Source organism: Schistocerca nitens, chromosome 1 (assembly GCF_023898315.1).
Source record: "Schistocerca nitens isolate TAMUIC-IGC-003100 chromosome 1, iqSchNite1.1, whole genome shotgun sequence".
NCBI classification, from domain to species: Eukaryota; Metazoa; Arthropoda; class Insecta; order Orthoptera; family Acrididae; genus Schistocerca; species Schistocerca nitens.
In genome coordinates this window covers 902,243,150-902,261,744 of record NC_064614.1, presented here as the reverse complement: position 1 = coordinate 902,261,744, position 18,595 = coordinate 902,243,150, and the positions used below count along the sequence as shown (strand labels likewise).

Here is an 18,595-nt window from a genome sequence, read left to right as displayed (position 1 = left end):
AATCTATTAGGAGTGGGTGAATCAATTATAAATAGCCTTACAACATACTGGACAACACATAGAGTACATACTGTAGCCTTTATGTGCAATTACTAGCATTTGCCTTGTTCGGTACAAAATGTGTCATTATCTGAAAATGAAAGAAGAGACGCCAATGTTTACCTCAAGTATTTATCTATTTCTTTGATACATAATGTGGCTCCCTTTCCATATGAAATTATGAGTTCCATCCGAGAAGGCAACTTCCAAAATGACTGCCAGTAATATAACTATCTGCAATAATATAGACACCTCATACTATCTGACTTTAAATTTGTTTAGTCACCTGTGTGTTTGTTTTAGGAATGTGGTTTTACATCCACTGAAGGACCACTCTGTACTTCCACTTTGCTATATGACTGTCACTTATATTCCTTATGCTTACCATCTTCACTCAAGCAGAAACCATAAGAGGAGGACACATGATCACTCACATATGTCTAAGCACGTAGCCTGTTGTTATACATAATGAACAACTTGGGCTGTCTATTGGTTAGAGTTTGTGCTACATGACAAAAAGTGTTGGATTTTATGCAACATCAGGGCACGTGAAACGTAGTAACACAAACAGCATCTTGGACATCTTGCAGTATAGGAGCCACAGTAACCTGTGCGAGAGTGAAAAACCTGGATTTTATTGCATTTCAAGAACATGTATGTTATCTATAGTCATCACTCCGACATTATTGAACTCGACAGCATCCAGCAATAAATTGTTATGTTGCTTAAATTGTGTTTCCAGAGAAACAAATTTCAACCAATTTTCATACTGTGAAGGTTCATAAAATAATAGTTTATGGTCTCTTACCTTCGTCTGCAGTGCATTGGTGAAACTTTATTCCAGACACGTTTCTGCGGATCAAATACTTCAACAGTGGATAATCGTTCACTGCCATTGTACCCACCAAACGCATAAAGCCTGTTGCGCATCACAGCAACACCCACTCTACTACGCAACATACTCATAGCTTCAGCCAGCTGCCAACGGCCAACAATTGGATCAAATACTTCAACAGTGCTTAAAGAATCCCCTACAACAGAATGCATTTGTTACTTAATTCTAGATTGTACAGCTACACATAAAATACTGTAAACACACAGGTCCTCCTCTCAAATCTGTGAGCTGCCAATACTTTGAGCTAGTGCATTCAAAGTCAGTTTAGTAAGCTTTTCAACTGCACAGGTTTCACATCAATGATATGATGACTTTTCAAAAATCCTATACATTCCTGTCAACCTACCTGTTTTTGTTAAACCACCAACAGCAAATATGTGGCCCATAACATAGTTGCAGCAACGTGGCTTTATTCTAAAACTTTGCAGAAGAGATCTCCTCTCAGGCATAAGATGATAATCTCTTGCTTCATCCAGAAGATCACTGTAAGAGTGAGAATAGACACAGACATAAAAAACGTTATAAATTTTCTTGACTCTAATTAGTACACTTAAATTATGCATATAATTATCAATAATGAAATTAGATCAATTGACCCAGGTCATTTTGAGAAGTATCTATCAAATGAAGTAGTAATTAATTACATATATAAAGAAAATTATCATGATAAAAGTACAGTTTCACAAAGAAAGAAAAAAATAAATATTTTCCACAAAGTACCAGCTGTACTAAAAAATGAAAAGTGACAAAAATTCAAGATTTCCCAATCAAAGGTTCCTTTATCTTACAAATGAAAGAAAGAAGGGGAGGGAGACAGGGAAGTCAGTCAGTCTCCTCCCAAGGTTTGCTAGTTCCTGGTAAGTAGATCTCTATAATAAGTAATTCTCATTGTTGAAGACAGTACACAATAAGGCCAACTTCCTGAAACATTTTCCTTGATGCAAAAAATCTTTGGCACCAGCAATGATATAATTAAGAAAGTACAGGAGGCAGCAAAAGTCTCTTCATCCTTAAAGAATGTTAATATTTTATCATGCTTGTCATAACAGTCCATATGATATATGGACAATCAATAAGAATGCAAAGAGACCATATTACGTGATAGCATTTTTACACCTTTTCCGACTTTAAATACTCCTTGCTGAATTGAAATGGAGTTTATGTTCTCAACAATGAAGAAATTATGGAAAGATGCTCAAATCTCTATAATGTGTATACAAGTCAGTGACCTGACTGACTGACTGATCACTGCCCAGCCCAAACCGCTAAGTATAGAAACTTGATATCTGGGGAGGGTGTTGATCTTATAATGTAAGCGTTACTTCATAAGGGAGTTTTCGAAATTCCACCCCTAAGAGGTGAAATTGGGGATGAAAAGGTTTTTTTTTTTTTTTTTTTTTTTTTTTTTTTTTTTTTTTTTTTTTTTTTTTTTAAAATGTCATCATTAAAGCAATTTTGTAGCTGGACCTATGAAAATTGGTAATTGTCTTCTCGGTCATAAATAAAGAAATGTGTGTTTCAGCATTTTTGTGAATTCAACGCCTAAAAGGTCAAAGAGAGGTGAAAGTTTTTATTGAAAATAAATTATTATGGAAGAAGTAATAATATATTTTAAAAACTGCATCTAGAAAAATTGGTATTTGACTTCTCTGTTACAAATAGAAAAAAAAAAAAAATACATGTTTCAGTATTTTTGGAAATTCAACCTTTAAGAGGGTGAAGTAGGGGATGAAATGTTTTATAAAAATATTTCATTATGAAAGCATGTCTAAATCTAAATCTATGAAAATTGGAAGTTGGCTTCTCAGTTGGAAACAATAAAAAAAACTTATTTCACTCTTTTTGGAAATTCAACCCTTAACATGGTGAAATAGAGAGTTAAATGTTTTATGAAAATATTTCTTTATGAAAGCATTTTCAAAGCTAAATCTTTGAAAGTTGGTGTTTGGTTTCTCGGTTAGAAATGAAAAAAACGCACGTTTCACAGTTTTTGGAAATTCAAGGCCTAAAGTGGGGTGGAATATCGTCAAAGTGATTCAATGACTCATCATCAGCCTGGTCAAACCTCAATGGGCAGAAACATGAATTTCAGAAAGGGCGTCGATCTTCTCATTTACGAAGGGACTGTTCATAATCCCACTCCTAAGGGGGTGAAATAGGGAATGAAAGACTTTTCGAAAATATGTCGCTATTAAAGCAATTTTGGAGCCAGAACTACAAAAACTGGTACTTGGCCTTCCAGTGACAAATAAAAAACGCGAGTTTCAAGAATTTATGGAAATTCAGCCATTAAGGGGGTAAATTAATGGGTCAAAGTTTTTTTGGAAAATAAATAATTATTAAAGAACTACTAACGCATTTTATAGCTATATATTTGGAAATTGGTATTAAACATCTCTAAAGGGGACGAAACAGAGGATGAAAAGTTTTATGAAATTATTTCATTATAAAAGCACCTTCAACGCTCCACCCACAAAAATCTGTATTTCGCTTCTCTGTTAGAAATAAAATGTGTTCCACTACTTTTGGAAATTCAACCCCTAATGTGGTGAAATGGGGGATGAAAAATTTTACAAAAATATTTTGTTACACTAAAAAATTTTAAATCTAAATCTATGAAAATAGGTATTTCACTCCTCAGTTAGATATAAAGAAATGAGTGTTAGGACATGAAATTTACTATAGAAATGTCTCCATACGAACCCAAAAGACATGATTAAAAGAAACATTGGGCTCCAGCTACCAGAAGTGCTTTATGGTCAGAAGTACATTAAGGAAAGACGATGGTTCTATGGCATTAATAACGTGAAACGTTTAGAGGGTTTTGCAATTTGTGAACAATCCGTGCAAACCATACAGTCTATGCAAGTGAAGCAGCGAGTGTTAAGCTAACTTTACATAAAACATATCTGCACGGATAAAGTAGTAATGAAGCATATATCCACATTAAGAATTCAAGTTTCCAGCACAATAACTAAATTTATTATAAATCACTGCAGCTCTTTCCTCAGGAATCATTCTAAAATACTAGACATGCTTTACAAGTAATTCAAAGATTCTGCTAAAACAATTATTTGATACAATGTTGGCCAACAACTGCAAACACCATGTGTGTATACATCAGTGAACACTTGTTCAACACCCAGTCTGTATATTTTTGGTCATCATTAAGTTTAATAGTAACACAGAACAATCAGATCGTAAGACCACCACATAAAATCTGTAATAGCAAAAACTACTCCTAAAATACACAATGGCATAAAAATTGAGTAGGCAGCATATCACACTGATTTCATATGAACATAATCAAACAATGGAAAATCTAGGACAGAATTGTTATATGAAGGTAATGATGATTAACTAGAAGCCTGATCCAAGTAATAGTATAAGCAGTAGACCAAGGAGAGAGACATGTACAGCTACATTATCATACTAATCGTATCGTAATTGTGTACATATATGTGCTCTGAAGAAGAAGAATCCAATTTCACAAGCTGAGCAACCACATCACATTTATTGTTTAGTTAACTATCTGCTGCTTAAAACCCCACAACAGTTAGTGGTTACATTTCCGGACTCCATTCTCTTTATTTCACTCACAATACTGCACTATAATATCAAAGGTAGGCCTACAAAAACTTTCACCATTTGAGTGTCCTAATTTTAAGTATTAAGGGACATTGTACGTGAAATTTGTTGAAATTTGACATTTTCTGTTTTCTACTCCACAATGTACTTTGGACTTTCCTGAAGATTTTGGTATATAATACATTAAAATCAGTCAATTGTGAGACCTTCAAATAATATTTCGAATGTTGATGTGTGACTGTCAAATTTCGTGGCTATACATATACTGCTGCAGTTGAGCAGTCATATCTTGGGAACTACACACTCCAGAAAGCTGTGAACTGCTTTGTTTTGTGCCTACTGCTACGTCTCAGAAGTTGGCATTACAAATAAACAAATCAGTCATTTGTTTCTGATACTGGTTTTCGCTGAAAGCAGTATGCTTATCAGCTATTTTTGTGTAAGTTAACTTCTATTGCTTTTTACATGTAAATAAAATGACTAAGCATAAAAATAACTGAGAATTTAGAGAAGATGAAAAGAGCTGTGTGGAGCACTTTCTTTCATCGAATACCAACTGATGAAAAGCCATGTCATGTTTTGTGTCCACCTCCAACAAACACTTGGTGTAAATATAGGCAAGCTGGATTTTGTGGCACCCTGCATCAATTTACTCATAAACATTCTCTTCCTTTGGCAGTAATGGAAGCAATCAAACCTATTTACAGAAATTTGGCAGTTCCTGAGCTATTAAAGAAGTGTTTACATAGGAATACTCAGAATGTGAATGAGTCCTTCAATAATGTTGTGGTGCCTTGTGCCTAAAAATGTATTTGTTCACCTTATGACTCTAAAGTTAGCAGTGTCTGATGTTGTAATAACTTTTAATGGTGGGAACTATGAAAGACTTAAGGTTCTGGAGAAGTTAGGGGTAAGATTTGGACAGAACACAGTTAAAGGACTGCGGGAACTGAATTAGCTTTGTGTACGTGAAGCAAAGTTAGCTGCTCAGCAAGTGATAAAAGAAGCAAGAAGGAAAAGGAGGGGGCAAGCACTGGCCTGTTGTGACACTGAAGGAGACAGACTATGGGCCAGGGCAATTCTAGTGCATAAAAGACACAGAAATGTAGGTCTGTACAAGAATTTGTAATAAAAAAGTTTTGAACCTCAATATCTCTGAACTACATTTTTTGCAATAAATGACCTGTTTTCTAAACAAGTACTGATGGTAGAGACATGAAATTTTCACCGCATGCCAAGTGTGAGATTCAATGCATATGGAACTAGAATAATTAAAATATCCTGAGTTTTTTTGTTTTTATGTTCAATTATTTACAAAATTCTGTCAAAAAATTGAATGTTTGAAAAAAAAAAAGCTAACATGCCCCACAATACAATGTTAGTAATAATTCTAGTTCAGTGTATCTAGAAAGGTGCATTCAATAATTATGGAAAATTGTAAGTTGGTGTCGTAGAAAGTTTCCAAGATAATGGGTCACAAAATTCGATAATTTAACATTGGCGGCGTAGGATATACAATGTCCCCATTAATGAGTAGTCTAAAAAAACTGTCACATACCGACATTCATGAGACGATCTGATTAATTCTTCTGTGGCCACCCGGTCAGCCAAGTAGTGTGGAGGCAAAAGAGGTAAACGAACTTTGGCAAGAAGTTGTGGCAAATTTTTCTTGCGGCCTTCAGGATCTCTCTTAACCCACCTCATAACAGCCTCAAAGACCTGTGGAAACAGGTTGGTGCAAACTTACATTTTAATCTGGGATTCTGCTTTATACATACACACAATATTGAGTGAAACAACAAACAAAATAATAAGTTTTGCATGAACAGCACAAATTCAGAAACATGAATTACAACAAAGATTGAAGCATAACTACAAGGAGACGTGGCAAAAATGTTTTACCTGTTCCTCTGAAATAACATGTAGTTCATCTCTTCTAACAATATCAAGCAGTTCATTCTGTGATAACGATAGAAATTCATCACACAAAGAAACATCATTGAAATACTGTTGCACATATTTGTCTGCAGCTTCAACAAGTGGTGAGCAGCATAATGTGTCTGCAAACGATCTTATACCCAGAACATTATTTGGATGAAACCTGTCGAAATACAAATCAATAATCACATTACTGATAAATATAAATTATAGTTATTTGAGAAAATAGCTCTTAACTCTTCATTTCTATCATTTGTACAATCATTGTTCAGTGAATACTATTTTACAATCTTGTAGCCTCATCCCTATCATCAAAAAAACTCCTCTAAAATTGTATGGTTTCCCAATATTATATTTGGGACCAATAGGCATTAACTTCTCATGATCAGACTAATGCATTATTTTGATTTTACACGTAACAGAAAGTTTGCCCATTATAAACTGTGCATTTATTTTTTTAGCATATAAATTCTGAGGATCTGACAAGACAGGCTACATCAAAATTAACACAATGTGATTTATTGTTGCTGTTATAACTAAACAAATTCAGTATGGAAAAGTAAACTTTCTCATCAAAAGTATTCAATCAACCCTGGGAAAAGTGGAATTGAGGCGTACATGTCACACAAGATAGAACGCCAGTATAAAGGGTGGTGGTGCATAATGTGTACTATTCATTGGATGTCACCTGAGTAACAAATCCAACAGGAACAGTTCAACCCTTCCAATGCTGCCCTATTCGAGTCTCGGCAACGTGATTGTGAAGTGGAAATGTGAAGGAACAATTACAGCTAAACCAAGTCCAGAGAGACCTTATGTTCTAATGGACAAGATACAATTGAGCACTGCAGAGAGTAGTTGCAAAAAATTGCGAGAAATCTGTGGAAGGAATAACATGCAAGTTCCAAAGAGATAGCCTCAGTCCAGTTGGTAATATGACTGTGGGGCGAAGGAGGGGGGGGGGGGGGGGGATACAATGGTCAAGCGGCTCCTCAAAAGCCACACATTTTTATAGTCAGTGCAAAGCAACACTTGGGATAGCATAAAGAGTAACGCCACTAGACTCTGGGTGACTGGAAACAAGTGATTTACAGTGATGAATCATGCTATAACCTGTGGCAATCCAATCGAAGGATTCGACAAGAGTCTGGAGAACATTACCTGCCATCATGTGTAGTGCAATTAATGATGTATGGAGGATGCTGTGTTGCGATATGGGGGTGTTTTTTGTTATCAGGTTGTGTTCCCCTTATTTTGCTTACAAATACACTTTTCAATGCGGAAGGATGTGAATACATTTTACAACCTTGTGCAATGAATACAGCAAAGGAACAGTTCAGAGATGATAATTGTTCATATCAGCATGACTACATCCAGGAATAAAGAAGCATCTGTGAGGCAATGGTTGTGGACAATGACATTCCTGAAATGGACTGGCCAGCCCAGACTCCTGACCTGAACCCAATGGAACACCTTTGGGATGAGTTAGAATGATGATTTTGCTCCAGACCCTGGCATCCAACATCAGTACTTTCTCTGGTTTCGGCTCTTAAGAAAGAGTAGGCTGTAATTATTCCAGACATCCACACGCTTTACTGAAAGAGACCCCAGCAGAGTTAAAGCCATCATAAAGGCAAAATGTGGGTACAACTAGCATTAACACCTTTTTGGAAACTTTCAATCAGACAATGCATGTATCTTATACAAAGTAAAAAACTTGGTATTATTAAGTCTTAAATTTATTACTGCACTGAGTAGCATTTGTAATGTCACATATAAGGGGCAAACAAAAATTTTCTGTTTGAGAGTGTTGCTGAAGTGTATATGCAACTTAATCCAAGTCCAATTCAGGTATATAAGCCCCGACATGTAAACAAGGGATTAGTGTGCCATTTGTGCCTTTCCAAAATGTCTGCGATAAATGCAGAAAAGTGAACTATGGCGACATAATTACCAAACACATCCAAACAAGACCAATGTGCTGTCATTCTTTTGTTCGCTAACAGAAGACAGACACAGGTAGACCTCCATCAGAGAATGAAGAATCTGCATCATGCAACATGCCTGTTGAAAACCACCATGGTGTAATGGTGCACCAAGTTCTGTGTGCTGCAGCTTCACGATAACGCATGACCCAATATCGCTAATGTCTCAACACAGAAGTTACGTCATCTCAAGTGGGAGACACTCGAACAACCGCCCTATAGTCCTGATCTCTCCCCATGTTGTTATCACACCTTTGGTCCCTTAAAATGGGCCTTGAAGGGTTGACAATTCTTGGCGGATGAGAATGTGCAGCAGGCAGTTACGAACTTCTTCACGCCACAGGACACGGTGTTTTACCAAACGGGTATCTTCAACCTAGGGTGTCAGCTTAATGATTGCCTCAACACTCACAGCAATTTTGCCTGATTGGCGTACCAATTCTGGACTGTACGGCCCTGGAACAGAAACATTTTGATTGCCCCTTATAACTACCAGAACACAAACATGCACTTACCACCAATGAGAAGAGAAACACCAGTAATATTATAAAAAGAAAATGATAATACTGATTTATTCAGGATCAGAAAGAAAAATCAGCACACAACAAAAATCAAATACTCTTTTTATGGGAGAACAATTCCAGGCAACTTTTATCTTGTGTAAATTCTAAAGTAGTAGAGATGGAGACGAAGAAAAGTGGATTTTGACATGAGAGCCTTTTAACTGATTATCTTAGTCAAAAATTGCTTTGATATTGTTAATGGAATTGTTTTTATAACTTTTGATTGCCAAACAATGGAAAATCCAGGATGGAATGTAACAATGTTATGAAAAGGATAGTTGCTACTCACCATAAAGCAAAAAGTGAGATTCAGCCAATGAGGCCTGCTGCAGAAATAGCTGCGTGTCCGGGTTGTTGTTGTTGTTGTTGTTTTTATTACAAGAGGCCTTGTTGGCCGAAGGCTCACTTTCTGACAGTCTTTTTGCTGTGTCTATATGCGACTCAGCATTTCCGCTATATGGTGAGTAGCAACTACCCATTTGTTTGCCAAAAATATTGGAAAGAACATGATATATGATATTTTGAACATGTTGCTGGCCTTGAATATAGTACTGAAACCACAAAATATATTGATTCTATACCCTTCTAAAAAAAAGCACAAGCCAGGATCCACCGTTGTGTAATATTGTGCATCATGTGAAAGAAACAACATATTTCACTAACTCAATAATTTGAAAACATTCCTACATCAGAATTGTGTTCATTTTCAGCATCATTAATTTTTTCCATGGTTTTGAAACGTAAACATGTAACTGGAGAACCCAAAATATCACTCTCATTTGATTTTTATCTATAAGTGACTAAAATTCTACAATGGTCAATTGTAAGCTGTCGGTAAGCCTTTACTCTCCACCCACAAATGACTGTCAATGTCTTCATCGAGACTGTTCCTGAAAACTGGTATACCATGTTCTTTCATGAGATGGAGCCATATAATAGTTTATCAATTAAAACTACACCCATTGTACTCTCTTCTGTAGCTATTATGTGTCTTTAATGTGTCTTTAATAATTTTTCTCTGCTGTGCAATATGTACTAGCTGAAATTCTGTTGCGATGATTCCCTTGCACTTCATCTCTGTTTCCTGTCTTTTATTCATGCCTTGATCAACATGACTAGTAATCAAATATATGTTCAGCAGTGTTTACATTTTCATTTTCCTCTATTTTTTCAGTAGTGATCATTGGATCATTGTTTTTCGGTTGCTGGAATCATGTATTCTACTGTAAACTGAAGGTAGTTTTAATTAATAAGAGGAACTGTAATTTTTTACTCCTTCACCTAATAACTAAGAATTAATTCTTATTTGTTCAAAAACATTCAAATTTTCCATTCTTTTTCTATGTGAAGCATGACTCAAATATTTGTATGTTATGGTGTGGTAGAAGTTTCTTTATCTTTAAGCCTAAAGTTCTAGTTTGACTGATGGAGTATTTACAACACTACCTGCAGTTTACCAAGTACATGTTGTTATGGTCAGTTACAAGTGTGCAATTGAAACGTGCATTCTTCAAGATAATTTTTCAATGGTATGTTTCTGAATTTTCAGCTAAGGTGGCAGTTACCTTTTTTTCGCCCCCATCAGATTATGCTGACTCTCTTATATCATCTTCTACAGATGCTCCAAGCAGTAGTAAAACTTAAGTCGAACATTTAAATAATGTGCACAAGAATGAAACTGTTGACAAAACTGGAAACCCAGAAACATACTATAAGGTCAGCCATGCAAAGAAAACTTCAAAAATCATATGTGGTCGACTGCTGATGGAGGAAAAAAATGCACTTTTCATATTCAGAGAAAATTATAAACTTTTTGAGGAATAACATCTGAAAATGGTGTGAATGCGGATTACTAGGCTGTATCTCACATAGTTATTATTTCTGACATTTTTCTGAGTTAATTTCAATAGATTAGCAATTTATGTTGTGTAACAATTAGTCTTTGACAACATTTACTTCTTATTGACAAGTGGTCTGTTAATGGTAATGCATGCACTCTCTACAGCATGGTCCAAAATGTAACATGTTTTTATGTGTTAGGTCAGTGTAGCATACTGTAAACAATGTAGCCACAGTAAGTTCTTCATGTTCCATAGTAAACTTAAGTTCTTTGAGGAGAGAGTGAAATGTTTTGAATAGTTTCTCCAATTTACAGCATTTCTGTTAAGAACAATAACAACAAAACATAGTCACATATTTTCTAAATGTGGATCTTTTCAGCAAGTCCACTTTTATATCAAAAAAGAATAACCCCTTAATATCTAGGTCTACTGTATTGGCCCAAATATGAGCTGCACCCTTAATTTTGAGGATGAGGTAGGAAGAAACTCAGTGGAGAATAATTTGTCCCATCACTCATTTACAAAAATTGCACACAATATGGTCACTCTTAATCAGTTTTTTTTATGTGGTAATGCAGATAAATTACAAAGAGATACTTGCACTGTAGTCACCGTTTTAGAAGATGTTACTGAATTTCTTTCATCACTGCCACTCTCCTGGCAAACTAAATTGTCACCATTACCAACCCTGGTGATATTGTGCACCTGGTAAGAATCCACTCACACATGAGGCTAACTTATGGCTTTTAGCCCCTTAACATACTGAAATGTATTTGCAACTGTATAATGGAATGATGAAAATGAGAATTTGTGCCAGACCAGGATTCCAACCCAGATTTCCTACTTACTGCAAGTGGTCACTTTACCATTTGGCTCGCCAAGCACAACTCATTAGCCAGACCCAAACTTCCAAATGTCATCAACTATGTGTATACAACCTGTACTCATACATCCATTATGTATATTCTGGTACAAGGAAGACATTTTACTTGAAAGTTGCTCACCCGGTGTTGGCAGATAAGTACAACATTGTAGTGCCTGTGTTATTCGGAATTACGATGCAATGTATCTTCGGATATGCATGTCCAAAGGAACAGGCACTGCGGCGGCTGCAGCCGCTGTGAAACTTATTTGCAGTTGTGAATATGGACAACCATCAGCTGTACAACTGAATGATGAGAACGAAAATTTGTGCCAGACCACATGTCTGTCCGAAGGTACACTGCATCTAATTCCAAATAACACAGGAACTGCAGTATCATATTTATGCGCTGACACCGTCCAAGTGACTTTCAAGTAAAATGCCACCCCCATACAGGAATATACATAACTGATGCACAAGTACAGGATGTATACACATGATTGACGACATATGGAAATTTGAGTCCATGAGTCATGCTTGGATAGCCAAACTCTTGATAAGTGGGAAATCTGGGTTCAAGTCCTTACCCAGCACAAAATTTCATTGTCATCATTCCATTATACAGCTGACGGTTGTCCATATTTGCAACTGCAAATATATTATGAAATCATAATGGTCGTAGTCACCACAGTCCAAACAACACAGGCACTTACATATCTCCTTTGTGTGTGTGTGTGTGTGTGTGTGTGTGTGTGTGTGTGTGTGTGTGTGTGTGTATGCGCGCGCGCATCTATATTTATTAATGACACATACCTTCTAAAGCCTAAGTATATTCATGCCTGGACTTTGACTTAAGTACTCCAAAAATTATTTTTTTAGTTTCTGTGTAGATTTGAAGTTGAACCATGTATTTCACAATGGTTTCTTGTGAATGGAAAACTTGTAGAAGCTGGCTGGAGCACAGCACTTGTCAGTCACATGATGAGTTGTCGTCACTTTCCAGTCTATGATGAAGTAACATCACATTCTTCTTCACTTTCTCAGCCACTAAATTCAATGTCAAAATTAGGATCAGGACAGTCATCCATTCCCAGAAACATTACCTAGACCGTAATGTAGGACAGAGGCAGAAAGTGCACATTTTACTACTGAGTATCTGCAGCTGAACACAGTAAAGGCAAAAACTACAGGCAACCGCCTCAACCAAAATGCGACAGCCCGGCAGCAAATGTACAACTGGATGCTCTCTAGTGATTGAAAATTTAACTATCCATGCTGAAACAAATTTAAAAAAGGTTTTACTTTTGCAACGTCTGATCTTCAGTTTCCCGAGTATACTTAGGATTTTAAGTTTCCGTCAAAATAATAAGAACATGTTAACTCAAAACTTTATGTTAAGATGCTAATCTTGCCAGATGGAGTGATTGCATGCCCTTTCTAAAAACCCATCAGAATAGTGTTTTCGAAGATGGTCTTTAAATGGCTTGTTTACCACAACAAAAAGCCCCTGAAGCCATGCCTTCAGGCATAACGACTAGGATAACTTCAATGTAGCAACTGTACTCTTCACTTCAGATGGACTAGAACTGCTCTCTTAATGAGGGGGGCACCAGGTCTGATTCTAAGCAACACTTAGTAACTGTTCTCATCTAACCTTTTGCTTTGTAACAATCACGAACCACTCAGTGAAATTTTATTTGAGAAAAGTTTCACATTCCAGAAAAATATGGGTGAGGGGAGAAGGGAGAGGAAACTTTTCTCCCTCAATTGTAACTGCTAAGAGCAGAGTAATTCTTTATTTTTTTGTTTCCAATTGTTCTTAATGTTACTTTTTGCCCCTTTATGGCCTACTGTTTTATTACTCGGCATGTCCCGAAAGGCAGGCATTTCATCAGCATTACCAAATTGGTATAGAGGGTAAGAGTGTCACTGCCGCATATGGACTGTGTGCCTCTGGAGCTTCTCAGTAAAACCTCCGGGTAGTCTCTGTGGTAGTGAAGTACATATTCAGATAGAGGTGGCACTTCTGCATATAAACCTGCAGCAAAAACCAATATTTCCATGTAATTCTGTCTCTAGTATGTTTAACAATGGAATCTCCAAGTTGGAATATCAACAATATAAGGATAAGGTAGATTGCTACACTGTTAAGGTGACACATGAAGTTGCAAACAGGCACAATGAAAAGACACACATAAGCTTTTGGCAAAAGCCTTCGTCAGAAAAGGAAACACACACACATTCATATTTATTCATACAAGCAAGTACACTTCCTGCACACATGACCACCATATCCAGCAGTTCGGACCGGAATGCCCATTCTGATCCGAGCTGCCAGAAATGGCTGTTGCATGAGAGTGTGTGTGTGTGTGTGTGTGTGTGTGTGTTTTGCTTTTCTGATTAAGGCTTTAGGTGGAAGCTAATGTGTAAATGTCTTTATATTGTGCTTGACTGCAACTTGACGTGTCATCTTTAAAGTAAGTAGCACACTATCTTTTCCTTATATAGTTGTTGTATGTTAATGCATTCACAATTCCAATGACCAAAATTATTATTGGCACTAGTATTCAAAATTTGAACAAAGGAAAGAACCTTAGTTTCCAGTTCAGGATACTTCCCAGGTTTTGGCCATCTGCAGGATTTTCTTGATAAAACAACAGTTTGCAGCTTATTCTGCAAAGCAATCCAGTGCCACACAGACACATTAGACAATCCAATTCATAGTTTTTGCCAGCTCCTGTATTGCATGTGCTCATCACATAATGAATAGCTGAGGGGTTTGAAATCTGCATTATAACTGTGCTGAATTCTGAAGTTTGTTGTAGTTTCCTTTCATCATTATCACTCATTGGTAAAGACTAATTTTACTCTTTAGTTGGAGGAATACTGTACCCATCTTGTTTTGTAAAATATTGGAGCTGTAAGCATGATAATGGTCACTACCTAAATTAAACAACAACTTAAGACAGTTACTCTGTTCCTCAATACATAGCAATTTTCAAACTCTAATCACACTGTAGCTCTAGTCTGAATTAATGAATGAGCACTAAAACTGAAGTTTCTACTATGCAGAAAAAAAAATTCGGTATTTTTTGGGTCAGGCAAATAAGTTACATCCTATTTGTCCATGGCAAAATATAGGGAAAAGTGTGAATTATATTCAGACCAACGCAGTTCATTTATCAGTACGCTGAAACAGTGTTACAAAAACATAGGTTCTCTCTCTCAGTTACTAAATTTTCTTGTTAAATGTTAGATTATTATGGGCGAGAATTAATTTTCACATTTTTTTTCCCCTCACTTTCGCCATTTTGGATGATGTCTCCTGTCTCATCAACAGGTATATTTATAAACAACGGCTTTTCCTCCTCCTGTGTCAGCGACATTTGCCATGACTGTTTCAATGCAGGATCGCGCTTTGCATGTAAATCTGTATTAAAAGAAAGAAGACTCTGCACACATCGCTCTGCAGAAGTTCCGGGCACCAAAGGGCTTGAAAAAAGGCGTTGGTTGGTCCAATGACTGCCGTGTGTCTGGAGAAAATGATTCAGAAATTTGAAAAGATGGGTTCTTTTGGTGTGCAACCCGGTAGAGGGAGGAAATGAATTGATTCGACATCAGTGGAGGCAGTGGCCACAGCAATGCAGGAGGAGACAAGTAGTGGTGTGCAAGAGTGTAGTGCATGGAGAATTTCCTGAACATTGGACATACCCATGAGCATGGTCTGTAAAATCCTACGAAACATCCTTCTTTGCTATCCATTCAAAATTACCCATGTGCACGAGTTCCTTCCTGTTGACCTGTCAGCAAGAGAGACCTTTGCTTTAGAATTTCAATCTCGCATGGAAGTGGACAACAATTGGCCGTGGATGATTTTGTGGACAGATGAAGCCCACTTCCATGTGACAGGATAGGTCAATACACAGAACTGTCAAGTATGGGCAACAAAATATCCACATGCAAATCAACCAGCACCACTTCATCCTGAAAAGGTCACTGTGTATTGCGGGTTAACAGCATCATTTACCATAGGGCCATACTTTTTTGAAGAGAAAGGTGCTTCTGGTCCTGTTACCTGTACCTTCACCGGTTGAGTGCTGTGAGTGTCTCTTGCGCAACTAAGTCATTCCAGCTCTCCAACAGTGTGGATGGGATCATTCTTCCACAAGATGGCGCACCTCCACACACTGCAAATCCAGCTATGCAGCTGATGAAGCGGCATTCTGGAAACGCTAGAATTATCAGCAGCCATTTCTCTACAGCTTGGCCATCCCGATCACCTGATCTTAATCCGTGTGACTTCTGGCTGTGGGATTATCTGAAAGGTTCTGATTGCAAACTTAGCTGCATTGAAGGCACATATTGCACAACCCATTCTGAACATGACCCCGGAAACACTTCAATCAGTTGTGGAAGATGCTGTTTCTTGATTTCAACTTGTTGCAGAAAACAATGGACAGCATACTGAAGATGTTTTGTGCCAGTCACATGGAAATTAATCATCCGATTTGATTTTGATTTATGATTTTTATGCAGTTTCTGGCCTCAGGACAATTAAAAACTGATGATTGATGCTTTTTATGAGGTTTTTGGCCTCAGGACAATTAAAAACCGATTTTGCCCATCCAATGTGATATGACCTTGCCATGGTTGATGGGCTTATGTAACTACCAGTATCACACCTGTTCACCCATGCATACTGAGTAGTACATATTGTTTAACATCAAATTTACACCTTAGGCACTGTTGTATGATTCATTTGTCATTTGTATTTGAACACTATTAAATTATGATGCTTACAGTGCCATCTATTGCTACATTTTGTAACTATTTATTTTTCTTCTGCCGCAAATTTTCCCCCTTCTCTGATAATATTCTGTTGCAATTTGACATCATTATGACCAGTGGTGTTATTTCTACAGTGGTTTGAAAGTTTAACTTTAATTATAATCACTTCGTATATTGTTGTAAAATAAGGGATTTTTCTGAGAGATTACAAACCATGTGCCAGACTAGGACACAGCCACTCATTATGGAATGGTCCTAGGCAGTTGTTAAGACAGTCTCTTTCATATCTCTTTAGTCAGGATTGATTGTACAGTGAGAAGAACCTTAGGTGAGTTTAGAAAGAGAATTAGAGGAAGAGATTCCTTATACGTCTGATTAGCTACTATAGAAAGTTCAAGTCTCGGTCCGGCACACAGTTTTAATCTATCACGAAGTTTCATATCAGAGCACACTCCGCTGCACAGTGAAAATCTCGTTCTGGAAACAAACCCTAGGCTGTGGCTAAGCCACGTCTATGCAATATCCTTTCTTCCAGGAATGCTAGTTCTGCAAGGTTTGCAGAAGAGCTTCTGTGAAGTTTGGAAGGTAGGAGATGAGGTACTGGCAGAATTGAGGCTGTGAGGATGGGTCGTGAGTCGTGCTTGGGTAGCTCAGTTAGTAGAGCACTTGCCAGTGAAAGGCAAAGGTCCCGAGTTCGAGTCTCGGTCCGGGACACAGTTTTAATCTTTCAGGAAGTTTGATAGAAAGTTACTTGAAAGTAAATATTTTGGTTCATGCATATATTTACTGCGGCTTAGCAAATGAAAATATACCCTACTCAATTTAATTTTTTGTTTTATTTGCTAAAGTAGGTGTATTACTTTTAATTTTCCTCTTAATTGTCAATACAGACAGGAATGTGGAAATTGGAGGAAGTAAACTAGACAAACAGCACAGTAATGGGGAGAGGGATGTTGCAAAGAGAGAATGCTTTTTCTCATGCATAGTAGCAGCAATATGCAGGTCATCTGTAGCTATTACGAAGTGGAGTAACCAACGGTTCAGATTCCAGAGTTGCTGTCACTCATTAACAGTAACAGCATGCATTTCCGATAATTGTTTTCGGCAGTTAGTGAAGCAGTCTGCAAAAAGGAAAGCATGTTGGTTCTGTTGACAACAAGCAGGCAGAAATGTTTTGATTCAATTAATTTAGAGACTGAAATCAGCAACTACATGGATATTACAGTATAACTGATCAATGCTGATAAACCACAGGTTTAAAAAGTGAGAACAAGCAAACAATGGAAAAGCCAGGTTGGTATAACAACATGAAAAGGATGGAGCACTACTCAGCACATGGATGAGGTACTGTACAGCAGATGGGCACACTGACTATTGAGTGTTAAACATCATTTAACTATCGAACTAAATCCTTCATCAGATATAGACAAAACACACACATTTCATATTGGCACTGTTGTCTCAGGCACTAAGACCTTAGCAAATTCAGACGACCAATGCCATCTCTGGATGCTAAAGCTTTAGTGCCCAAAGATGACAGAACCCATATGAGTGTTTAATGCTTGGTTACATTACTGCCAAACAGTCATTATAGAATGAAATTTTCACTCTGCGGTTGAGTGTGTGCTGATATGAAACTTTCTGGCTGATTAAAACTGTGTGCCAGACCGATACTTGAAATCAGGACCTTTGCCTTTTGCGGGCAAGTGCTCTACTGACTAAGCTACCCAAGCACGATTCATGACCCATTCTTGACGCTTTGCTTCCACCAGTACCCCAGAAGCTCTGCTGTGAACCTTGCAAGTCTAGAACTCCTGGAAGAAAGGATATTGCAGAAACATGGCTTAGCGACATCCTGGGGGATGTTTCCAGAATATTTCCACTCTGCAGTTGAGTGTGTGCTGAATGAAACTTTCTGGCAGATTAAAACTGTGTGCTGGACTGAGAATTGAACTAGGGACTTTTGCCTTTCGCAGGCAAGTGTTCTACTGACTCATGACCCATACTTAGTTCTCCTCCACTGTAGAGTAAAATTTCATTCTGGAAACATCCCCAGGCTGTGGCTAAGCCATGTCTCCACAATACACTTTTTTCCA

General features: G+C 37.3%; 1 protein-coding gene across 2 annotated transcripts in view; it reads right to left on the bottom strand.

Moving 5' to 3' along the window:
- The window catches only part of LOC126192247 (kelch-like protein 18), a 165,892-nt gene that overhangs the window by 68,203 nt on the left and 79,094 nt on the right, over positions 1 to 18,595 (bottom strand). For both annotated transcript variants that reach the window (XM_049932588.1, XM_049932589.1), the window contains exons 4-7: positions 6,425 to 6,623; positions 6,081 to 6,241; positions 1,281 to 1,417; positions 848 to 1,070 (exon numbers count right to left, since the gene is read on the bottom strand). In XM_049932588.1, coding sequence (XP_049788545.1) covers positions 848 to 1,070; positions 1,281 to 1,417; positions 6,081 to 6,241; positions 6,425 to 6,623 — 720 coding nt within the window. The remainder of the gene's footprint in view (positions 1 to 847; positions 1,071 to 1,280; positions 1,418 to 6,080; positions 6,242 to 6,424; positions 6,624 to 18,595) is intronic.